This window comes from Corvus kubaryi, unplaced genomic scaffold, assembly GCF_017639235.1.
Source record: "Corvus kubaryi isolate FWS band 111438036 unplaced genomic scaffold, C.kubaryi_AGA036_p1.0 37357, whole genome shotgun sequence".
Classification (NCBI taxonomy): Eukaryota; Metazoa; Chordata; class Aves; order Passeriformes; family Corvidae; genus Corvus; species Corvus kubaryi.
The window spans coordinates 5,149,737-5,175,797 of record NW_024581117.1 but is presented as its reverse complement, the minus strand read 5'-3'; the positions used below and the strand labels follow the sequence as shown (position 1 = coordinate 5,175,797).

Genomic DNA, 26,061 nt, shown 5'->3' with positions numbered 1-26,061 from the left:
CAGTAACACCTTCTTAGATTTTTAAATTCTCCGAGATTTAGCCTAAGTCAATGTGCGCGCTAACAGTATTCTATCTCATACATGGTTTTTTCCTCCAGTAGCACAGTGCAATAAGAGGTCATGAATGGAAGCTTATTTTACTTCCATCTGCTTTTTTATCATTAGAAAGTGAGATTCTTTCTGCATACAGTTTAACAACCTTCAAAAACCATGTAAACTTCAAAAATGAAGTTATTACCTCAAAAATGTATCAAAAAATGTAAAAACAAGAAAGAGTACTAAATATTTTTACATTCTCCAAAACATTTTCACTAATTTCATTTAAATGCATATGACCCAAATATTTACTTTTAACCGGCCTGTGGACAAAGATCCACTTTATTTTAAAAACAGGAAGCTAATTTTGTCTCCAATCAAATGTCTTTCTCAGAGAAGAAGTAAATCTGGCACTTACATCAGTATCAGAAGCATCACCACCAAAGCCTTCTTGCATACACTGTGACCTTTGAAAAGTCCTTTGATGTCTGTATTCCACTTCTGAATCATACTCATTTGAATCTCTCAGGGTAGACAAACCACTGTCAAAACAGCTCTCAGGTAAGCTGTCAACTTCACAGTTTATCCTCTGCATAGGATCACAAAGGGCTAAAGAATCATAATCTTCATCAACACAAGACGAATAAGATGACCTAAAAAGAAAATGTTGGAGGGGGAGAAAAGAATTATTCCATACAATAAATTCCAATAATAAATAATTGTTCTTCCCAACAAAATCTGAGCCCTTCTGGAACAGTAAATTCTTGGAAATGCTAATTTTAAGACTTATGCCAATCCCTATCTTGCCTTTATAAAGAATTTCTTTCTCAAGCATATGTCTTGGGATGCTCAGATTAAATTATTTAATCTATGTTACTGATGATGACTTTCCAAGTCTCAGTAATTATGACTGTTAATGTTAATTAAAAAAAGCCTATCTAAAAAAACATTCAGAAAGTGATGTACTACAAAGACATAAAAAGAAGAAAATTATATACAATGGTTTAGCTAATTTTGGCCTATTCTAAGACATAAAACAACCTTAACATACTGTACCTCATTTAAATGAATGCATTTGCTCACAAAGGCACACATGCCAATAAGGAACAGCTACAAATATAGAAGAGGGAGTAGTCAAGTTCAGGAGATCAGTAAGGTGGAAGAAGTTACTGAAAAATTTTCTTATACTCTGGTAGGCAAACCTAAAACCTAAAATTTTACACAGAATTCCTCTCTTTTCCCTCAACCTTCCTTCAAAAATCTTTTTTTTTTTCATTCTGGATGATATAGTATATAAAAGTACTTTAAAGAATGCTGCAATGCCAGTATGGCTTACAGAAAAAAAAAAGGGTTTATTTTTGTAAATAAAACCACAGAAAAGAAAGGTTAATAGAGTGAGTCTTAAAATAACTAATCTTATAAAAAAGTTTGCAACAGCCACAATCATTATCATGCTCCTGCAGCAAGACAGGGACAGGCACCAACTAAAGTGAGGCACTAAAGGTCTCCAAGTGATAGCAGAGAAGAGAGGGTCTGGCTTAGCCCTGTTGGAAATGGATGAGATGCACTGGACTGCTAAAACAGACAAGATCAACATCACTCCTTGTAAAAACAGCTTGGTCCCAAGGGGCTCCCCATGTGATGGCTCAACTCAGGAGAGTACACTGGCGAAAATCACCAAATTATGAAGTTGTTACGAGTTGAATTCCTCCCTGCAATCGGCCAAATGGCAGTGGCATTATTGTCCCATGCAATAACCTTCAGAACCACCTAATTTATACCCTTTCAGGCTAATGAATAATGACATGAATGCATGTGATCTTTGCTGTAGAATACCAAAGCATACATGCTCTTTGGAGTCATGCACCTACCGGCCTATACCAAATCACTGAAATACTGAGGAAGAGTGCATGCTATAACAAAGTTAAGCTTGTCAGGCATTTCCTGAAATAAAGCTCTTTAGTAGGCAATTTTCAACTTCACTGAACCATGAATTCAATGCTGAGAATTTCGTATACGCTTAAAGCAAGTTAGACCAAGATGAATCTTACAGATAAAAAAAAGAAGAATTGTACTTTTTACCACAAATTGCTTAAAACATGTTAGTATGCAAACCAATACCTCTTAATGCTGATCTGATGTCAGGAGACAAAGTACTGAAAACAAACAGGTTTTGGGGCATTCACATCTTTTTCTGTCTTTTGATACTCTCAAGTTATATCTGTTAAGATTAAGCTTTATTCCTACCACATAAACTTTCTTCTAAAGTAGCTTGTATTTCTCACTTTTGTGGAAATGCAAGGATTGCACCATGTGGCAGGTCCTAATAAATATTCATAAAGAATGACATCACTAAGCCTCCAGAGAGGTTTTAGTTACTTCCTCAGAAAATTACTCAACGTAATATGCAACTCAGAGTGGATGCCGCTAAAATTTTGCAGAGGGTCCAACACCAGGGAATTGGGTTTATGTGCATTCAGAAGAAGGAAACAGCTTGTGACAAGCAAACCTTTACAGCCAGCAAACACATCTCCCATGGAAACAGCAGAATAAGAGTGACACCACTGAATGAGTATTACGAGTATGAAGCAGAAGTCGATTTAATCCCTATTCAAGATATTGTTCTCTCTGGCAAAATGTAAAATACAGAATACTAAGAACTCTATCAGAGATCTCTCTATGGCTTGGAGTACCACAAAAATAAAAAGAAGACAAAATAATCTATCGATTGAGTAGGGACACACATTTTTGCTGACAGATCTAATTGTTTAAAAAACCAAGTATGAAGGAATAGCATGACTGATAGCATTTGAGACTGGCTCCAATACCCAGTGTCTTCAGTGAGTCTCTGAAATGATCAGAGGAAGTTCTGATCGATGATCTGTATCCAGTAAGTACAAAAATAAATACCTCTGACCATTTAACACTTGCATTTAGATAACTTCCTATTTTTGTACTCTTTCCCCATTAATATCCAAGTGCATTCACTACTCCTGCATGTCAGTGTGAGATGAGGTTGTTTATTGTTTTGAAGAATTAGGCCCACATTTGTAATAATTACTACATGGGGGAAAAGGCACACAAGCTGAACATAAAACCAAAAATGTTTTATTTCTCAAGTACTGAGTAAGGCTAACAAAGCCCCTCAGAAGAGTTTTATAGTTTTTTGGAGACAAAGAGACTGAGAATCAAACTAGAATCAAGAGGCCAAAACCAAACAAGAGGCCGTCTAAACTCTCCATAAGTTTATGGCTCGCACTGAAAAGAGTTATCCTGAGCTTTCTGAAGTAATTGAAAAGATTCCTATTGACTTCAGGATACTTTGGATCATATGCTATGGTCACACGTTACTTCTAAATCAGACATATTCCCTCTTACTTAACAGTAATCTGCTCTTCTAAGACAAGTAATTTTCAAATTAACAGAAGCAAGTCTGGCTTACCTGTCATACCGTGGGTTTAAAGGAGAATGTTCACCATTAAATTTAGGACTGCTTCTAGAAATGGTACTTCCTGGTGAGGTGTTTGCTAACCGCTGCAAGAGATACATAATAAATGCATAATAACTTGGATGAACACAGTGCAAGTATCTAGACTTGTTAAGGAAAAACTGCGCATCATCAAAATTACAAATTGGATGTATTTAATATACATTTCTTTATATTATATATATGTATATTTAGCTACTTAAATTCAGTTAAACCTCACACTTTATATATGACTTTATATGAGGGTCAAAAGGCCTATTACCTTTAGCATTTAGGCTTCACCACTGCCTTTATACTGAACCTACCAGATACATTCAACCGCAAAAGACAACAGAACTTCCAAGAGGATGATTTCATTGACTACACCTGAAGACTCTGAAATGCTAAGCTTTGAAAAGTAGTATTTAGAACATGGCATGCTGACTACTAAAAAAAAGGGGGAAGTGTCACTGACTGAGCTAGTTTCAGTAGAGCTACCTCCTAGTTCTTGTGAGAGATAGTGGAGGAAAGGTCTCAACCAATTGCATGAGACGAAGTATTTTGTACATTCTGCTGTGCCTCCACACATTCATTCACTGGGAACAGCTCCCTCTGTCTTCTCTGTAATATGCTCATTCAAAGTTCTAGGCATGACAGTAGGAAATGGTATCCCTTGTTGCAGCTGTAGTGAATCTCTGGTAACTTGTATCAGCAAAAACCACTCACGTTCCTTGGTAAGGAATACTGGAAACAAGCAGTGACCTGACCACTAATTTCCTCTTTCCTGTCCAGTGTTGTCTTTGTGGGCCCATTATCTCGTCCCATCCTTCTAGAAAAGCTATCTGCTTTCCTCATGATGCCCAGTCATTAGTTTTAAGAGCTTAACAGGTTTCACAGGACAGCAAAATGACAGTGTAAAATAGGATTTTCAAGCCTTCCTTTCTCCAGTTTGGAGGACGTCAGGTGACATTTATTACAAGAGACTCCTGTGCAGTTCTGAGAGCCCAAAAGGTTCTGACTAAGGTCCTTATCAGTAGTCCATGCTATTCATTTTCCCAGTGACTTGCCTGAACAAAAGTTCAAGCTAGGTTAAGATCCTACTACTAAAAAAGGGCAGTTTTCTGAGAAAGTGTGTTGTCAGTGGTAGGGCACTCCCATATACACAATACAAATACATTCCTTTAAGCTCAAGAGAAACTGTTGATTTATTCACCTCATTAAATATTACAGCATATTAAAAAAAAATTATTACTTTCCAAAGCGTCTCAGAAAGCAGTTATGCTCTAACAAAACTTCCATTATTTCACAAAATGTAAGTAAAATCTAACAAAATTCAGCTACACAAGAGTATTCCCACTCTTGTCCACTGAATAAAACTCAATTTTCTGAGTACCCACTGAAATACCAACTTAAATTTGCTGTGTTGATTCTTACATCTTCTTTGACAAAATACAAAAATCATAAATACATACCAATGATCTGTTGTACTTGCTGAAACTGTTTTCAAGTGCACTTCTTAAACCATCGTTGCTGTCATGTAACTTTCTATTAGCTGATCTAACAAAGAAACACAGTTTAACTTGCAGGACTAAAGAAAACATTAAAAACTATGTAGCTTCTCACAAAGAGAAATTTTTTAAATACTTCTAAAAGACCCCTTTTTTGTCTTCGGTAAATACTAATGAGTAACATGAAACTAGAAACTCAAACAAATTGTCTGAAAAAACCACTGAATTTTAGCCTTCAGTGGCAGCCCAGGAAGCCCGTTTTCACTTCTGCAGCATGGTCTTTGGTCAGCTGAGTGGAAAAAAAGATACTGTAGGAATGGTCACCAAAAAAAAAGAAAAAAAAAAAAAAAAAAGAAAAAGAAACAAACCACAACAAAACAACTAGCCCAGCCATTTTGGTACAAAATTACTTCCCTTTAAATATTGCTGAGGTGATTCTAAAGACAAATACAATTCATCTGCTCGAAAGAAAGAATTTGTTTAGGATAAGGAAATTAGCTAAAGATATTAAAAAAATCTATTCATTGTGACCCTTCTTGAAAGCAAAAATTTGTGCACCTATTGTATAATACAGCACACTCTTAGTACTTTCCAGACAACAATAAGACCAGGAGTTACTGGAGAAGTAAAGCGAATAAAAAAAGGAGCCAGGCAATAATTTTTATGATAGCATGGATAGAATCAAATCTCAGCTTATCAGAAAGAAATTAAAGTGGGGCTAAAAGAAATGAAAAGAAACCAACTGAAGTGTTAGTGGGTCAGTACCACAGTAGAGTTAATACCACAGTAACATTTATGACAGTTAAGAACAGTACCTTTTATGATAATGAGGCCATTTCAGTATTTTCACTTGATACTTTTCCCAAATTTCAACCTGGTCTTTTGCATACAAAAACATTTATCCCAAATATGTTGGGACAAAGTTTGATAATAAAAAACTGAATTACTGAAAACTTACTGAAGTATTTCAATTTGTCTTTCCAGATTATCTCTGTCTTCAGTATACTCACGGATAATTTCTAGGTCTCTGGAAAAAAAAAACAAAAACAAACACCAAATTTAAATGAACTTATACTTTACAGGATATTCTTCTTATATTTTTACAATATTGCTTTTGGCAGAGTTTACATTTATGCTGAAATATGCTGAGCAGTTTTATGCAAAGGAAGATCTCTTGGTGACTTCACTAATCTCTGCCATTATAACTCAACAAAGACTGTGAATGAAAAATAAAAGACATACAAAATAATCATAGGAACTGCACCCTTTTCCCTTGAAATGTAATTTGTATTATCTGAACATAACCACACACGAAACTGCCTTTTACGCTCCTTTAAATTAGTAACTAGAAGTAGCTTGCATTCACTTTAGAAAAAAAAAAGGTTCAGATTGACATGGAAGGCTTCCAAAACTATTCTCCCTAATATTCATACAGATATTCACATGAGTGCAAGCCATGGAAAAAAAAATTGCCTGGTGCTGTACTGTTGTTTTATTCCTAATAAAGTCCCACTAAAATCAATGGATATTCTTGCAAGATTATGAGAGTTTGCATCATATCCAGAACTTGTTCTTTCAGAAACCTAACAAGAAAACTGAACAGCAGTGATGGCACAGTGTCAAACATATACCTATATAACTATACTTTGAGGCAAATTTAGAAAATAATAGTTGCCAACTGCATACATAATAATTACATCAGAAAACAGATTTTTTTTCCCTGGTGAAAATATTATCATGTAGAAGTAACTTACCTCTCAGTGTTCAAAGACTGATCTGCATACTCGCTTTTCAAGGTATCTAATTCACTCTGTAGAAAAGCTATATTTGTCTGCGCTTCTAAAAGATCTTTCTTAAGTCTCTGATTTTCCTTCAAAAAAGGAAGATATTAGATGTTAGCTGTCATAGTCACCTCCACAAAATGTTGATGTATTATAATAGTAGAATAAAAAACATCGAAGTTAAATAAAAATGAAACACTATAAAATTTTGGCATAGAGGGGCAAAGAAAATGAAAGAACACTAAGTCAACAGAGAAGTCAGCAAATCAACATGCAAGAACCTCTCAGTTTTTATTTTTCCATTCAGTTACACAAAAAGGGGGCTACATCATCTCCAGCTATTTCTAAATGTCCCACATAGAATACGTATACATTTAAACAGGTATTTTTTCAACTTAAAATATCCTCATACACTTACCAACAACTTTAAAATAGCTTACCAGTACTAAATATAAAAAATAAACCAAAAAAAACCAACAAAAACCAAAACCCGAATTCCCACAACTATAACAATCTGTATTGCAGACACTAAAACTGAGGCTAAATTAATATATTAATGATAATAATCCCTTACCAACAACATATCATGTATTCTTTTTTTCAGTTCAACTACATCTTCCCTGTGATTGACATATTTGGATTGCTCCTCCAGCTTGAAGGATAAAAAAAATGCACAATTAATGTATTAGATTGCTCTGATTCAATAATAAAAAACTTATGGAAATCACAATAAATAACCCTTTTACAGCTAGTAAAGGTTTTAAAACAAAGATTTTTTCCAAATGTCCTAGTAGACAGCATTATTTCAAAAATCACTTGCTTTTTAAGAAATGAATAAGAATTTTGCACTCTTTAGGTATAAAATATTCATCACTACTTACACCGAAGCCAGTTATTATGACATAAACAGGTGTATCCCCACTTTAAAAACTTTAAAAAAAAATTGAAAAAATTATTACTACCTCAGATATGTAGTATTTGTACAAGAAGCTCTCATGTTTCTTGTGAGAAATTTCCATTTCTACAAATGCTCTTTTAAGTGCAATTAAAAACAAAAAACCAAAATAATATCCAAAACCAAAAAATTGCTCACTATAATTCTGGTAAAACTAACAGCAAAAACCAATGTCAAAATTAAACCCAAATTACAAAATATCCCAAAACATCATTCATATCTGAGATTTCAGTTTACCTTACCAATCAAATTAAAAGATCAGATTGCATTTGGGTTCTAAAAGGTACTATACTACTGTAAATTACTATATCTGGTTTGCCAATTGCATCTTTATCTATAAATTGCAAATACTTGGTGGCAATATATTGGACTATTTCTAATGGATCAAAGACAAGTCTAGGTAACTGCTATCTTAATAACCTGATGGACCTAGAAATTGTTAAGGCACAGAACTAAGGTAATAGCTGCTCCCTTTCCTAAGTATTTCAATAAATTAGACAGCATGAATACAAAAGCACAGAACGACAACACAAAGTAAAAATTACCTGCAGTTGCCATTTACTAATACACATTAAATTAGAAACCTACAACTACGATTATCCATCTTGAAGGAGGCATTTCGTAAGGTCAAAACCTCTTAAAACACTTTAAAAACTCACCAGACTTCACTCACTTACCTTTTTAAGTTTTTTTATTGTCACCTGAAGATCCCCAACTTCAGCATCATACTGGCGCTTCAGCTCATTTAGGGCTTCTTCAGCTTTTTGCTTCTCCTGCAATATTTTTAATCACATTAGAAGTTGAGACAGGTTTCAAATGTTTATTAAGAAGTAATTCATCGGTTTGTAAAGTACATACTTTCCCCTTAGACAAATGTGTCTTTCCATTCTGTCCCTTCCTTAAGATCCACAGATTCTGTTATTGCAGTCCACTTATAAAACACCCATAGAAATAAAATGGTGACATGGAAGCAAAGATATGGGTCCATCCACTGTTTTTTATTCATGATTCCTGTGCTTAACATTCTCAATGTCACTTACTTTTCTACTTCTGTTTTCCTTTTAAGTTTTTTTGCTTGCAAGTGTTGGAATGTTAGAGGCCCATGTCAGTAAAAGGCAAGCAGATGATAGCACCCCTAGTTTCAAATGGTACTGTCCTGGGTACAGAGAGAAGGGGGTGGATTCACTGCTGTCTATTCAATACCATCCACATCACCAATGGGAGGGGGGCAGGGAGTCTCAGCAAGAAAAATGCCACAGATGGAAAGGGAAGCAGTGCTATCTTTTGCCAGGGCCCATGGCAGTGTGTGCTAGACTGGAGTCAGGACTGAACAGCAGCTGGGCACAAGGACAGAGCTACTGTTGCAGCCACTGTCCCACAGCTGCTGCCACCACCACAGAGAGAGAGCCCCTGCACCTGCACTGTTGGCATCACCACGGCCCCAGAAAGAAGGAGTCTGCACTGGTACTGCCACCACCACTACAGTCAGCATCTTGGCAGCATAACTCCTTATTCACACAAACTATCTTTCCAGGCTTTGGGTTGTCCCTGTTTTCCATTATTTCAGGTCCAGGGAGGAGGTTGAGCTGTGGGAGCTTCCAGATATGCTGTCCCTGTTTTCCTCAGTGTCGAATGGGGAGATGCATCAGGATGGTCACCATTTTGCCTGTGTTTAGAGATTGCACCAAGTACTGCCCACAGGTATATTCAGTGGTGAATGCCCTTTTGTGGGTAAAACTCTCTTTCCCTTGAATACCCCTTGTATCAAAGGGGGTATTCCCTTGTGTACCCTTAAATATCAAACCAAGTACAGTATTTTGAAATTTATTTTAATCAAAACAGACAGATTTTGGAAAGAGGCTACACAAACCACAATGAGAAGAATAGTGTGTGCGGAGTACTATAGATTGGTATGTGTTTCATTCACTCCAGTCACTCCCCAAGGACTTCAGTTTCACAATGCAAGAAATCAGAATGCAGCAGTGACAAGCTGTGCCAATGAGGCAGGTTGAGTTTTCACATGGAAGGCACAGGCATGGACTTTGCTTAGAATTCAGAATTAGAACTTCCTGTAGGTGATGCTGACATTCATGTGTTAAAAAATAATCCAAGTAATCAATTTAAGCTGGATTCCCCTACATAGACTCCTAAGTATTGTTTGGTAACTATTTGCTTCCCTTGAAGAAACAAAATACAGGATAGGCTCATGCAGAGGCACGTGTCCCGGTGGCATGAGTGAGATCACTCTAACAATAGCCTTGATTACAGGCCTTAAGATTAACGTCTTAGTACATTCCCACAAAGTAAATAACTTAACATTTACTCTCAGGGCGTTTTAGTAGGTGTGGCATGTGGAGCTAGGAGCTACAAGGAACACTGGAGAGTGAAAATGAAAAAAGCCTTTTGAGAAACAACAGCCCATATTTCATACCTACAGCTAGATGCAAACAGCAATTGAGAATACAGACGATGTAGATAATCCATAGAAGATGGATTTTTGCATAATGCTAGTACATGACTGTAGATGTTCTCAAAGGAAGCAAACGCACATATCCCAGTCATCTTTTTAAAGCAGTCAAGAAGATTATTCAGGGCTTTTTTCAGTGATTTATCCTTTTTTAAGAACAGTAATTTTTCAGAGAAAATGTATGTGTTTTCTAAACATTAACTACTCAGTTTCTCTGGAAATAAAAATTTATGTCTACTGAGAGCTGCATTACCACTAGTTAAACATATTATAACTTTTTTTTTTTTTTTTAGGAGTGATATCTTTAACATTTTCATGCCATTATATTTTTTCTAGGAACACAATAGGCTTCTATAGTGTGGTAGGACTGTTTTCTCTTGTGTAGGAAAGGATGCTATTTGAAGCAAATCTATCAAAATACCATTTACCTTCACATATCAAATACTGTGAACTACTTAAAATCAGCAAGTTGGCAGACAGCACTTTGTTGCTTCTGGTCTTCAAATACTCTGATGAAAGTAGCCATAGCAAATATATATATCTGTTCAGTATATTGTGTGTCCTACCGAGCAACAATTATGCCCATAGTATATGTTTAAATTAATGCATTTCTTATGTCCACATTAGAACACTTTCACAAACTGTTATTCTTATGCCCATATAAAGTTCGGCTTATCTTAAATGAATGTAGTAACAATTCAAAATGAAGCAGGCAGCTGGTCTCGCTCCTTTGAATTATGCAGTCACATGTGGCTCTAATATATCTTTCCCTGGGTAAGGGAAGAGGAATTTTACACTTTTTATTATAGACTGCAGGTGGGTTGAAAAAGCTAAAATTAAGCAGATCAAAACAGAATTTCCCATCAAGTTTGGGAGGCCCAGGCCCTCACACATTGTTACCACAGTTACCCTCTCTTAAGTCTATAACTCTCTAAAATGTAGTTGCAGGAGAACAGAGGGAAAAAAAGAGAATTACTGCAGGAAGATATATAAAGCAGGACCAAATAATCCAAGCATTAAATTCTACATAAATTCATTTAGTAGGAGAACTAGATTCCATACTTTTGTGCTGAAATATCATTTTCTCCAACCTGTTTCCAATATTGGTCTCAGAAGTGGACTCTTCTTGGCCAGTATGTTCCCACAAAAGGGGAAAGACTTTTTTTTCTTGGGTTTATTATACCTAAGCAGATATTCTTCTTTGGGGAAGCATTAAGATCGTTCATTTCTTATCTCATGGATAGCTTTTTGTCATCCAGGCCCTGCCTACAGCAGCTTTGATTCAGCGCATCAGGATCAAAAACACAGCTGGCCATCAATCCTGCTTAAGACCACTGAGAGTTTGGTGATTATGAAATTCTGTAAATATAAAATACTCACTTCCTTTTTAACTTTATGCTCTGCAGCCTGTATCCGTAGTTCCATCTCTTCCTCTAGCTCGCTGAGTTGAACTGCTGCTTTGTCCTGAGCTCTAAAATTTAAAAGAAAATATTCTCTCAGGAACTGCCCTCTGACTTGAAAGAAACACTGTGTGAAACACATCTGTCTGCCTCAACTGAAACAAATTATACAGACAGACATAGAAACAGTTTAACATTGCCCAGACCTTGAAACTGGTGTGGCTGGGAACCTAAATCCCAAATTATTTTTAAGATACTGGCAAACTAGATTTTAAATAATAGCTGCAAGCTGATGATTAGCATGAAATACATCACATCTGCATTTTTAAAATTGGCAGATGTGATGTGTAAAAAAGGCACAAAGATAAAAAGTGCCTCTCATTATCCTATGAAGAGACTTCAAAAGCAACTTGCATCACCCACACATGAGATCTCTGTCCTGAGCTAATCTGTTTGCTTTTGGTAGTAATGATGTGAGACTGTAACATCTGCCAAGTCGTTAAAACAGGTAAATACACTCCTTGAAGCTCACAAAGCAAAAATACAGTTTCTAAAATGAAAGCATAAGGGACATGTACGACAAAACTCAAAGGTCCAGTCAAGGAAGAGGAGTCAAAATGCTTTAAGCATTTAACCTAACAACAGAGTCTGCAAAAATTTGATCCAGAATTACTCAAAAGTATGAACGGGTAATCATTTGCGTGCTGCTATATGTGCTTATGCACTAGTGTGTGCATACAAACTAACTTTGAACTCAGTTTCTGGAAATACTTTGCATGGCATATTTTGACATTAACTCTCACTAGTTTAATCAAATGAAGCACGAGAAGAGCAAAAAAAGAAACTGCAGAACTGAACTAGAAACACCATTCACAATACCTTTTTACCGCTATGGCCAAAGTTTCCATCTCTGTGCTTTGAAGTTTGATCTCTTGGATGAAGTTCTTAATGACATGTTCATATGGCTGGATTAATCTTGGTTCTGCTATGTGTATGTTTTGATACAGAACACTGACCTGCTCTTGTCTGAAAAAGAGAGATATGCACATTTTAATGCACTTACTTGGAACAATATTATATTACAAGTTTGAAAAACTTACTACAAATTAAGATATTCCCCTCTTTGCCTATTTTTAAAATTTAGCAAGCTAGATATGGGCTTTGAACACTCAGTACAGTATGTCTAAATTATTGTATATTTACCATTTCCACTTCTCTGTTTTAATACAGCTACTGCAAAAAATTTTTGCTTAATTATATATTTTTTTACTTCTATTCATAGTGTAGTGAAGAGAATGCCACTGGAGTAACCCACAATGCGTATCAAGTTTCTTGGTTGCTCTAACGTTAATCATAATCTGTGAAGAAGCGTAAGATTTCAGGAGGTTGCATAAGAATTGAAAATGGGTATGAATGCTTACTACCTAAGTTAAAATGGAAAGAGGGTAGAGGAAGGTAGGCTGCAGGCAAAATAAGAATACAGCTCTCCAGTTTCAGACAAATTATTCTGGTCTGTAACCAAATAAAACTGTCATTTTAAGAAGTTAATTCTGTATATTACTCTCACGTGAAAAATGACAGATATATCTCATAAAGAAGAAAGAAAACATTTCTGTAGATACTGTAGTTGTTAAAAGCTCTCCTGAAATTCCTATTGAAAAGCTGCCTCAATGCTGGAATAGTAAATTCTGATTTCCATTTAATCTGGACTCATTTACATAGATTGCATACTGTTCTAATTGTCAGAGCAAAGAATCTTTACAAGATAAAAAGAATAGCATTATTATGAAGTCTACTACATAAATAGCACTGATTTCTTTTCATGCAACAAGTATGTCATGTAAACCTTTGTTTTACATGCTAGGTTCCAACTCCTGGATTACATTAGGCAATATGCCTAAAAATTACAGAAAATATTCTGTAACAGTATTTAGCAGTCCTAAGGAAAAGTGAATGTGATTGACATAGACTAAATGCTAGAACATGAACAGGTATTCAAGAACTTAAAAATTGAATGGAAAAGAAGGAAGAAGATCAAATCTAGAAAGGTAGAGGAGGCAGGCCAGTAATAAGGAAACAGACATTATCAGAAGCAGAAACACAACCAAAAATAATGTTTTGCAAGTTCAAGTCTAACACCATATCTAACAACACAAATACATGCCCTCTTTTTGTTGCTAATGAAAGTCTGAACTCTGATTAAACAATCCTCCTTGTTAGACAGCTGAAGTTCTCCTATCTTCAGTGGAGTAGTGCTATTAAATACCTTCACCATACACATGATATCAGCAATAGTGTATATTCTCTTCACTTTTTCCCACTTGAAGCAATTCCACAGCTTTGATTATCAACACTGCAGCACTCTGCTTCTTGTATGTGATTTCTCCTCTGAAGGTCTAACTTACTTTATTAGAACAGTACTAAAACTGTTACTATAGCTCAAATTCCCATTTTAAACAATTTAACTGTTTCAGGACACTGTAAAACCTGTTCCCAGCTGAAATGCTGACATTCATTTTGAGATACAGAAATATAAGACCAGCACGAAGAGATAAAGCTTTACTAATGCCTGAGAAATTTCTGTGTACAAACATGTTTCTGTCTCGCAAAGAATTTCCTTTACAAAGGCTAATGCTTACCTGTATTTAATAAGTTAAATATCTTCCCATGTATTCACACAATTTCAAAATGTATTTTAAACAGAGTAATGTCGAGGTTCACAAACAGTAACAATAACGAACAGATTTATCTGATCATCATAAGCTACGAACTATGTATAAATAATGTAACATTAAAGAACTCCTCAAATGTATATTTATTCAATTAATGATTTGCCTTTAAAAAAAATGTTAAGGACATTCCCAGAATGCACCTGGAGGCCTGTAGTCAGTGGCATCCTCCAGGGATCAATACTGGGACCAGTGTTGTTCAGCTTGTTTATCAATGACCTGGAGGAAGGGATAGGATGCACCCTCAGCAAGCATGCTGGTGGCACTGAACTGGGGGAGTGGCTGATCCACCTGAAGGTTCTGCTGCCATTCCATGGAACCCTGATAGGCTGGAGAGTTGGGCAGAGAGAAACTTAATGAGTTCAACACGGGCAGGTGTCGGGTCCTGCACCCTGGGAGGAACGGCCCCAAGTGCCAGCACAGGCCGGGTGTTGCTCCTACAGAGCAGCTCTGTGGAGAAGGACCTGGGACTCTTGGTGGATCACAAGCTGTCCATGAGCTGGCAGTGCCCTTGTGGCCAGGAGGGCCAATGTCATCCTGGGGTGCATTGGGAAGAGTGTGGCCAGAAAGTTGAGGGAGTTGTGCCTCTATTTGGCCCTGCTGAGGCCGTACATGGAGCTCTGGGGTCTTCAGTACGAGAAAGACAAGGAGCTACTGGAGAGGGTCCCAAGGATGATTTGGGGGCGGGAGCATCCCTCTTATGAGGATGCCTGGGCCTGTTTGAAGAGAAGCCTGAGAGGAGATATCAATATCTCAAAGGCAGGTGCCAAGAGGATGGTGCCAGACTCTTTTCAGTGGTGCCCATCAACAGAACAAGAAGCAATGGCCATAAACTAAAACACAGGAAGTTCCACCTCAACATGAGGAAAAGTCTCTTTACATTGAGTATGGCAGAGCACTGGAACAGGCTGCCTAAGGATGTTGAGGAGTCTCCTTCTCTGAAGATATTCAAAACACACCTGGCCAGATTCCTATGTAACCTGCTCTAGCTGACCCTGTCTTGGCAGGGAGGTTGGACGGGATGATCTCCAGAGGTTCCTTCCAACCACAACTATTCTGTGATTCTTTTCAAAGTATATACAAACTTGAGATCAGTTGGTTAGATCATGATGCTAACACCAGGTTGTGGGTCCAATCCCTGTATGGATCATTCACTTGAGAGTTGGCCTTGACCATTCTTGTTGGTCCCTTCCAACTCAGAATATTCTGTGATCCAGAAATACACATACATGAATTGAAGCTAGAAATCAGTATGTCTGTGATGCTGAGCCTCTGCTGCACAGCTAAGCCTGCTTTAGCATGCAGTAGTCAGAAACTCAAAGTAGTTACAGTGAGGTTTTATTCTCTCTCTGGCATTAAAAAAACTTTTGTATTTCATATTCCTTCTTAGCCCAATGACCAGCTACCACACAGCTGGATTCAAAATATCTCAGTGGCACAGTTTTAGGAAGCAGTACTTAAGCTTAAGGTGTCAAACAATATCCATACAACCATAATCATGCAGGATTCTGGAAAGGGCCTGGAAAGATCACAACTGGTCACTGAAATTCTCAGTGATACTTATGTAAGTGCATCTACAGCAATGATGCAGGATGTCTTGATTAAAAAGTAGACTCACAACTACTACATCAACAAAAAAACAAAACAAAAAACCAACCAAGCAAGCAAAAAAAAAAAACAAGAAAAACCACCAAAACAACAACAAAAAAGCCCAGACGAGAAATCCAAGTCATGCAACAAAATTGGAAGGATTACGCAATCACTTATGCTTTCAGAAAGAAGTAATACACTTTCATGAACTGGAAAGACTGTCAGTGATTTAGTCACTCCAAGTACCCATGAATCCATGATGAAGTAGCAGCAGTTATGTGCACTCTGTAGCAACATGCAGTAAGTATTTGAAGATTATTTGTTCCAAATTGCCATTTTTGTATTTTTAATCATTCCTCTGTTTTCACATGCTTTGGTGAATATCAGTGACACGGCTGCAGCAGGACAGATAAGCTGTAATGAATATTGCCCAATTTGTTTGTTTGTCCTCACTTCCTCTTGAATACATGCCATTTCTTCCTGCAAATTCATTACTTATTCAAAATTAATTATCAAAGAAGATTTTACAAATGGATTTCACCAAGGTGACTTAAACTCTAAATAGGCTGTCCTTTTGCTGGACAAGATGTTTCAGCAAAATTCATCTCAAATGCTTGCACTTGCCCTTTAAAACTGGTTTTCCTTGAAATCCTAAATTCACTTTTCAGTGTATTTAGCTGCACACCTTTAAGTGCCACACTCACACAACTGCAGACATTCACAAATACTAATGCACAGAAAGAGCATTTTTTAATATGTGGTATGAAAGTCTGTCACTTTGTTCATCTGGCACTATGGTTACACTACCCATCGTGCACACACTTATTTCTGTTGCTTCTGCAAAGTACAAACACAAAACACTAGTACCCACAAAAAGTATAGCATTGTGGCCAAGTACTGCTTTGGCTTTACCTTACCTCATCTCAAAAGTTTTATGGCATAAACCATCTGTAAAATTAGTACTTAGTAAGAGTAATTAGTCAATATTTGCACAGCTTCACATGAGTTAGCTTAAGCAAAGTTACAGTATTCACATGGTTTCAGAGAGTTCCTGCAAGAACTGCGTAAAGAAAATAAAACTTCTCTGAATATAATCCAAGTTCTAATATGATAGATTTAAAATACCATGGTTGAATACAACAGGAGCAGAAGGCAGGGGTGGGGGGGGGGGCAGAGGACCCACACCAAAAAACCCCACAACACTGATCTTGGAGATCACAGATATTTAGATTATATTGTGTCATAATTTCCTTTAATCCACACAGCTGTATTAATCCTTATCAATTCATAGCATTATTTCTGGTTTGCTGATTGTACAGTGACCATTTTCCTAATAATCCATACTCCAAATGCAGTTCAGAAGAAGATGATGGAATTTTTCAACAAATAATTTTTCAACTCTGGAGTTGCTCAGTATCTTCTTATATGTTCTCCCTATGTAGTCACCAGAAAGACTATGCTATGTTACACAGGCCCCTCAGTCTGACCCTAGGGGTGGTATTTGGTATTAGAACACTATTTTAATTACTTCTTTCCACTGTAGGTCAGCTTGTCAAACTGCTCTGATCACTTGTAGCAGTTCTGTTCTGGTATGGACATGAAGAGATGAAGCGTAAGGTAGTCTGAGCCAGGAAGGTCTGAGCTGGGTGGTCAGAGCAAAACAAAGCTCAAGCATTATGCATCTGATGATTGTCCTTACACTGGAGACCAACAGCTTGTGTGTGCCTCCAAGAGATCAAGAAGTACCTTTTTCTGAAAAGCAGACACACTGGATGTGCTACCATATCAGTAAGCAGAAAAGAACAACCAAATCTGATACAGATTGGAAACGATCTAATTTTGTCACAGCTGAGTGCCTAACACTTCCTCCTAGATTGACTGCCTTAAGGAAAAACAGATTACACAGAATTTTAGCAGAGTGTAAAATTCAAAGTATTTGTCAACTTGAAGCACTATGTGTTTTTTTAATACTATCTTTTCTTTTTCTGTATCTACCCCTTCAGAAACAGGATGCATTAAAAGAAGATGATCAAATCTGTAACCCCCAGATGATACAGCCTAGCCAAGGTCTGATTCCCAGAGAAAACGTTTTTAATGTTTCCAAAGCATGAATGCTGTTCCCTTAGTGGTGTGATTTAGAGCCAGTGGAGACACAGTGGAAAAGACTGTGGGACGGGCAAGGAAAGATGAAGTCTGTGGAAAAGGAGAATGCCTCAAAGGCATTATGGCAAATGATCACATAATGATACCAGGAAAAATATCAGGAGAATGAATGCTACAGTGCTTAAGTGGCACAGATACTGTTTTGATTAAAGCAAAAATCAGAAAGATAGCTCAGAAAGGCTTCTAGCTCACAGAAAGACATCCATTACATTCACAGCAGAGCATATCTCTCAAACTCCTGTCATGAGATGTATCAAAAGACAAGACAACATTCTTACAGAAGAGATCCCCTCTCCAGCACTGTGGCAAAAAAGGACACAGCATTCGTTTTTCCTCAGGATTTGCCTTTTTTCCCTCTCCAGGGAACATGCTTCAACTTCCAAGGAAACCTCCCCAGTTCTGACACCATGGCTCATCATCTCATGGAAGTAAACACAAATCGCTGACGGAAGTTAATACTGTGCTCTATATTGACTTTGGCAAAAATCCATCCTGGTTCATGACAGCAAGAACATGACATGTTTTGGACGGGTTTTTTATGCAGCAGAGCCTCTCTTCTTTGCTGTAGTACAGCAGTATATCCCATGAGCACCACCCGTCTTCACAGTTTAAGTAGCTCATGTAAAGAACAGCATGCTTTTCTCATTTTATCACATCCCCCAGACCCACATTTTCTATACAGCTCCATGACGTGAGTGGGGGCACACCGTTATCATAATCACATTAGGAGACTTTGGAATTGTGTGATGCATAAAATCTCACAGTCAGGAAGCACTGAAATCAGAGTCTGATGAATAGTCAGCTTGGCTGGAAGTACCAGGCACAAAAATAAAAGAGACCCAAAGACTAAAAAGCAAAGCAATGGAGCGTGAGACCTCTCAGAGGCAGCAGAATTTAACTCAAAATGGGGATACAAACTTTCTGCTTCAGATTCATCCACCCATTCATGATCTAATTAATTTAGTTCATTTTCCAATAAGATTATCCATTTTGCCAAATATTGCACAAAAGTTGCCTGGTAGGGCTCATTCTTTTTTGACAATCACAACAAGTCTTTGTGCTTTCTGACTGAAGTCTTTGACATTAAAATTTAAAAATGTGTTTTCCAGGAAGTTTTTTGCCTGTAATTTAGAGAGATAAGTAAGTGTCATAGCATTCATAAGTACAGTTTTTCTCTTGCAGTGTCAGAAGATGTCAGATCATTCTTTGCTCAAGCTGAGGAGTGGAAAAGGATTGCCACTAGGAGACATTCCCACATGCTTAAAAGGAACGTCTGTCTATTAGGAGCATGAAGGGAACCTTTCAGTCTTGCCCCTGAAATTCAAACTGAGATTGGCCACAACAAAGAATGCAACATCCAGTAACACAGCCAAGGGCTAAACCCTTCCAGTGTGGCACTGAAGCACTCACTGCCTGGAGCATCAAAAGGGTAAATTTCTTTGTTGTCCACTCCTGTACCATTGCAAATACTTCTCAGAGGAATAAACTAACGAACACGGCTGACTTCTCAATAAAACATATCTCCAGCTAGCAATTCACTATATATACATATAAACTAAAGGCCTTGCATGATTTTATATTTAATTACTCATTATTCCTGTTTAAATGTAACAATGCGGAAGGCTAGCTGCACTTTAAATGAAAAGAAAAATCAAAAAAAGACAACCAAACAGACAAAAACAACAACAACAATAAAAACCCCTCTGTACAATTCCACTAAAGTCTGACTTCACACATTAAGTTATCAGCCTGGAAAGACTTTCCACCTTTTTTTTCCTAGAGGCCAATTGCCTACCAAGCACAAGTAAAGGCTAAGGCAAACAATACTTTGACTCACAGTAACCACCTTACCAAGAAATCTAACGGAATTTAGTCCAAAAAATTGATTCAGGTGAGGAGGAAAGGAGCAAGGCTGTAAAGAAAAACTCTTTAATGTTATTCTGCCTGTTTAACTGCAAACAATACAACCACAGCTTCGGCAGACTTGAATCTTTTAAAGTAATCTAAAAGGACTGTGCAACTGATACACCAAACTGCAGAGTTATGATCCATCGCATAATAAAATTACCTTTTTGTAAAATGAGTTAAATTCAAAATATGCTTATTGTAATACATGCTTATTTTAGTACCTGGCAGTAAATAATTTTGCATCAAATGCCTGCTACTACACTGAGGACTGGGTCAGAGTATAGATCTGTTACTGTTTCACACTTCATTTTGGAGGCTTATTTATGCTTTCAAAAGTTCAGTCACAGAAACTGAACTTTCAGTTTCTGAAACGGAGACAGAACCATGTGTATTGTGAAAATTTTCCCTTTGATTCCCATAGGAATCAAGCTAAGGCGTGACAGAGACCACAGGTGTTTACTGTGGCATTTTCTCCTGACTTCAACCCTGATTTTACCTCATTACCTCCATTTACTACACCTTGTTTCTCTCTGTATAAACCCCAATAGCATCACAGCACATGTCCCAGTGTCTTGCTAGTCTGTGGCCACAAGGCAGAGCATTTGGAGGAAGTGTACCCCAAAATGATCGAGATAAAAACCACAACTGAGATTTAAAAATACGGACCACCAGCTGCACTCATCCAGCTTTGAGGAGTTTCTCTTTTGTAATTACTTTTCTCACAGATGTCAATGTTAATGTTACAACAAATATATGAAGAGCAATAAAACACAACATAAGGACACACCGACTCTTTTATAGTACTGAAGATGCAGTTGTGTTCCAAGCTAGGTCTAGTTTTCAAAATACTGCCTTTTCCTGAATAAAATATGAAGTGACAAACAACTAAAACAAATTAAATAATTTAAACAAAAATTTTTTTGAAGTCCAGCTTGCACTTTACTTGATTTTGTTATATTCTACTGCTTAAGACTCCTCAATCAATTACAATATATTCATTACTCATGCAAATGGTCCTAAGGATTTTAGTGGGACTACTCACATGAAAAAATCCTTACACATCTGTTTCAACAAAATAAGGTGTGGGCTACAAATGGAAGAAAGGTTGAGCTGTTAAGCAGACCTGCTTTTAGCACTTCAGGACAGGAGAGAGAAAAGACAAAGGGCGTACTGTTCTTCAGCTGACACTGGCAGACACCTAATAAATAAGACAACTATGAAGGATGTTCAAATCTGAACCTAAATAGGAAACATTTACATCAAAATACTGCCCACCTGATAGTATTTAACCATCAAAACTTTTTCCAGTGTTTATGTAAAAGAATCATAACACAAATTACATTATGTCACGATGAATTTAGCAAAACTACCAGATGTGTCTGCAGAGTGCAGCAAATGAAAGCTGTTCCCCTTCCTATTATCCTTTTAGACAATCAGTTAGACTGTACTGAAACTGCTGCTGCAAACAGTAACCAAGATACTGAAACAGAACTATTACCAAGAGGAGACAGAAGCTTTCACAAGTTACCACTGCTCACGAGTCAGATTTTTTTTCAGCTCCTACTGAGTTTCTGACTTCAGGTTATTAACTGTGTCTGCAGGCTTTCAAACAGTCTTTTGTTCTTGTTCTCTTTCTGTAGAAAGCAAGTGTCTAACAAGGAAAGCACCATGAACAAATTAAGGAAGACCTGTATGAAGCTACTCATTTGTCTGAAATGGGGCACTCCAATAATACTAAACAGTATTAATCCAAAAAGAAAAGAACAATTGACTCCAGATTAAGTAACTGAAAATTTCTCTGAAGAAGCATTCCACCTCATTATCCAAACACATTTTTATATGCAGCTGGAACCAAATTATTGGTATTGGTAGGAATTTAAGGAGCGCTATATAGAGACAACATAGAGATCTATTCATGTATATGACTTTTTTTAAGTCTCTTGACTAGCTGCCAAGTCCTGAAACTCAGATTACTTGTCTTCCATCATAAATTACAATTTTAAAACGCAGCAGAATCACACTGTACTTTTTACGGCCAACATTTTCATATTAATTTTGAGCACCTCAGCTTTCAGGCAGACTATTTCGAGTAACCAAAATGTGCCTCTGTAGACTGAAACCAGCCCCGTACTGGCAGACCCGTGGTAAACGGGTTTAATCTCAAACCAAGCTACCATCAGGTGTCTTCACTTCACTGAGACCGAGGACAAAGACTCTCACAAAACTTCTGAGCTCATCAGACCGAGGGCCGTATTTACCAACACCGTTAACGTGAACCCAACGTTGTTGGTCAGCCTTTACCAGGAAAAGGTCGACAGGGGTGGAAGAAAAATGCTGGCGGCTGCTCGGGGAATAGCTCGGGGAGAAAGTTACTGGGGAGCCGGCAGAACTTTGCATGCCGTGCGTTCTAGCAGGCTGACTTTCCCACGTGGGTCGCTGGCAGAGCAGAGCAGATGAAGCCAGGAGCGGCTGCACGCTGGAAGAACAGCGTTAGAAACCACCCCAGCCGGGAAGCAGGTGTGCGGAGGGCTCCCTACACCTGCAGGAGCACGGGGCGAGGGGTCAGGCTACACGGGCGATCCCCAGCTGGGATTGCATCAGCGGCAGCAGCTCCGCCAGGAGGGCCGCTCCCGCCCCGCAGGACGGCAGGGCCGGTTTGGCGGCGGCGGGGCCGCGCTGCCCAGGGGAAAGCTCAGCCCCACCAACCCCGGGGCCGCGCACCCGCTCCCACGGCCGGGGTGGGACGGAGCAGGCGGGTCTGGACCTTACCTCGGGATGTACCTCGCCTCGTCCCCGAGCCGCACCTCGAAGTCCTTCCAGGGTTGTTCCAGCCCCCCGGCGACCCACGCCGCTGGCGCCTCCGCCTCCTCCATGTCCTCGCCCCCCGGCTCGCCGCCGCCGCCGGGTTGCCGCCGCGTGGCGCCGCGGAAGCCACGGGCGAACTCCGGGAAGGTGATAGCCCCGTCGCGGTCGCTGTCGAGGCGCTGGAAGATGGCCTCGGCCTCGGCCGGCCGCACCCGCAGCTCGGCACAGAGAGCAGCGAAGTCTTCCCGCTCGATGCGGCCCGAGCCGCTGGCGTCGCACGCCAGGAAGAGGGCTCGCAAGCGGGACAGCTCGTCCCCCACCGCCTCGGGATCCATCGGCCAGCGCCGGTGGAACGGAGACCGCGGACGGAATGGGATGGAACGGGGTGGGCGGCTGCCCTACCTGCGGCTCAGCGGGGCGGGCCGGGTCCTGCTCCGCCCCGGCTCCCCGCGGGGCCGGGCACGGCCGGGAGGCGGACCGCAGGTGGCGGCCCCTGGCCGGGGCAGGTCCCGGCCCGGGCTGCCGGCGCCCCCGGGACAGAGCAGGGCGGTACCGAGCCGGCAAGGGCCCCCGCTGCCTCACGGAGGTGCAGGGGCACAGGGTTCCCCTCTGGCCCAGCATGTTGCGAACGCACAGGTAACTATATGCAGCACCGTAGGGTAAAAAACATGTCTCACCCCCTGCAGCACTCAAATGTGAATCCCTGCGGTCACCATAAGGTGTTAAACTTAATTTCCGTTTTCCAACACGATAAAAATACTCCTCACGTTCATGGAAGACCCAGAACCCACATGATGACACAAAGTTTCAACAGATAAATTCTCACTGACACGAATAGTCTTGGAGTTATACCTTGTGGGTACGTGCTCACAGATGTCTCAACACCAGTGATTTAGAAATGTGGATTGTTAAAATACTATCTTAAACTGAAAATGCAAAAGCTGCATTCAAATCAATAAACCAAAGGAGACAGCTTATCAGTGCTTTGTGAAGAACTAGTGTCTTTCTTGACGGAAGTCAAGATGTCTTCCTTGTTGAAGTCAGACTCAAAACTCAGATTCTGTTTGAATCTAAGGGATATTTTTAAATCATTATTTATTTCCCTACACTTATTCTTGTTTATGTCTATCTGCAAATGTAAATTGTGTCATACCACAGTTGTGATAAAGAGAATACAAATCTGACTGTCAAAACAGCAGTTCCTTATTGACCAAAACATAGCCTAAGAATAAGTATGTGATCCAGCAAAGCACAAATAGTCCATCTGACCTCTCAAAGTAAATCACATACTGTAAATGGGAACTATAAAGTACTCCTCTGCCTAAGAGATGTGGAATGCCCTCACAGGATTTTTTTTTTTTTTTTTTTTACAGCTTTTGATTTTTAACCCATTGGGATTAGACAGACAGCAAACAATCTTTCTCTAGACAATATAATGTTTTGTAAAATGTTGCCCACACTTTAAGGAAATACAGCTGTTAAGCAATTTGGAATATAAGTTTTAGCTTAAAAATATGAGATAACCAAAAGACTTAAATTTATTATTTTATACAGGTTTTTTGCTACGTTTCCACCACACAATTGTAAAACTACTAATAGCAGTAAAGTGGTATCATAATCTGTTTCTTAGTGTTTTAGTAAAACAGAATTCATTTAACAAAAGTATTCTTCCTGTTCCATGATCAATCTTATCTAACCATCAAATTTTTATACCTAAAGTGTGTCTTGAAGCCTCTAAGGGGCTGATGAAGGGTTGTTCAGCCATGAAAAGAGACAAACTTATCTTGCTTATACAACTCCACTCTCTGTTCACAGGAGCTGGGACATTTGGTTTTCAGAGTGGACAAGCCCATGAGGTGAACTGGAACAGCCAAATGTGTCTGACTAGCCAGACAGGGAGTTCCCACTGAAGTCAATGTGCTCACCTTATTTGCTTTTATGGCTGCAGATTTATGAGTTGACACTGGTCAGTTATCCTTATCCTACCCACTCTTTTACGCACTCTTGTGTGTATCTTTAGTGGTAGTCACTACCTTGGGCTGCTAAGTAGAGGGCATAGACTTTGGACATGTAGTCCTTGTCAGGCTTTTTCTTTTTTTTTTTTCCTGTTAGAGAAGTTTTGTCACACAAATCTCAGGCACTGGCATGAAGCACAGTGTATCATTTAGCACTGCCATGGCATAGGTATGTTCTGCAAAAGAGATCATGTTTGCAGTGTTGTGCGATACCACACAGCCCATGCTTGCTTGGCAGGCCATGGTTTAGTTGAATAGTTCTGACACAGCTGCACAAAGATAACAAAAACAAATGGTTTATTTGTTAAGACCAAAGAATGAGTGGTGAGACCAGGATTCCCAGCAATGGCAAAACAGTGCTTTCTTCTGAAATCATGTCCCTGTTCTTAGCACTATCTGCTCTTCAAATCCAGCTCTAAATTAAATAAATAAGCAAACACAAAGCACTGTTTCTGTGGCATAGTTGTTTTAAATTCATAAGAGAAGTTTTAAATTCATGCATAAGATACAGATATACCCTGCATGCAATTTTCCGTCTATTGTCTGTTTTGCTTCACTGTCCCATGACACTCACAAGCTAGCCCAAGCATCTGTTTCACTGAAGAGGCAGAAGAGAAAATTGAATCGTGCTCAAGAACTTTAAAGAGATCGACGGCAACAGATGAACAAGAAAGGATTCATTGTATCACTGTGTCACTACTGAAGTGTCCTATTGTACTGAATGGAAAAAAGGTGGATTTTCACATTGTTATAGAGTCAGAGATTAAATCACAAGTAAACCAGAAAAGGAAGGTGTGGCAACGCATTACATCAAGACCAAGAAGCAAAAGAGCAGAGGAGCTGAGCTGACCGGTGGGATAAGCTACAGAACCTTTGAATGCTATTTGAATTTATGTGGTCTCTGACAGTAGCTATGCAAAACTATGCAGAAGCCCAAAAAAGCTGGAGTGCTGTGCTCCAGGCAGATTCCATGCCTGAAATAGCAGCCCTCTTCCCATCCCTCTCTATATATTGTCTTAAGAATCTTACATGCATATTAAAGGAAGATCTTTAACTTGGAATATCAAGCATTTAAAAGTTAGAACATAAACTGTAACAATTATTCACTGATATAGTTTTCATCATTATTTGTGGCCTTGGGCATTATCTACAATGTCATTCATACTATTCAGATCTTCTACTGAGGACAGAATACATCTTTTGGATAGTTCCTGCATACTTGAACTAAACTTCCCAGC

At 38.7% G+C, this 26,061-nt stretch overlaps 1 protein-coding gene across 1 annotated transcript in view; it reads right to left on the bottom strand.

Annotated features, from left to right (window-relative positions):
* Positions 1–23,234, bottom strand: part of RASEF (RAS and EF-hand domain containing) — a 35,922-nt gene extending 12,688 nt beyond the window's left edge. Inside the window, exons 1-10 of the mRNA XM_042033664.1 lie at positions 22,773–23,234; positions 12,493–12,639; positions 11,594–11,684; positions 8,424–8,519; positions 7,366–7,443; positions 6,765–6,880; positions 5,969–6,037; positions 4,975–5,059; positions 3,479–3,570; positions 455–689 (exon numbers count right to left, since the gene is read on the bottom strand). Coding sequence (XP_041889598.1) covers positions 455–689; positions 3,479–3,570; positions 4,975–5,059; positions 5,969–6,037; positions 6,765–6,880; positions 7,366–7,443; positions 8,424–8,519; positions 11,594–11,684; positions 12,493–12,639; positions 22,773–23,143 — 1,380 coding nt within the window. The 5' untranslated portion in view covers positions 23,144–23,234. The remainder of the gene's footprint in view (positions 1–454; positions 690–3,478; positions 3,571–4,974; positions 5,060–5,968; positions 6,038–6,764; positions 6,881–7,365; positions 7,444–8,423; positions 8,520–11,593; positions 11,685–12,492; positions 12,640–22,772) is intronic.
* Between the last annotated feature and the right edge of the window lie 2,827 nt (positions 23,235–26,061).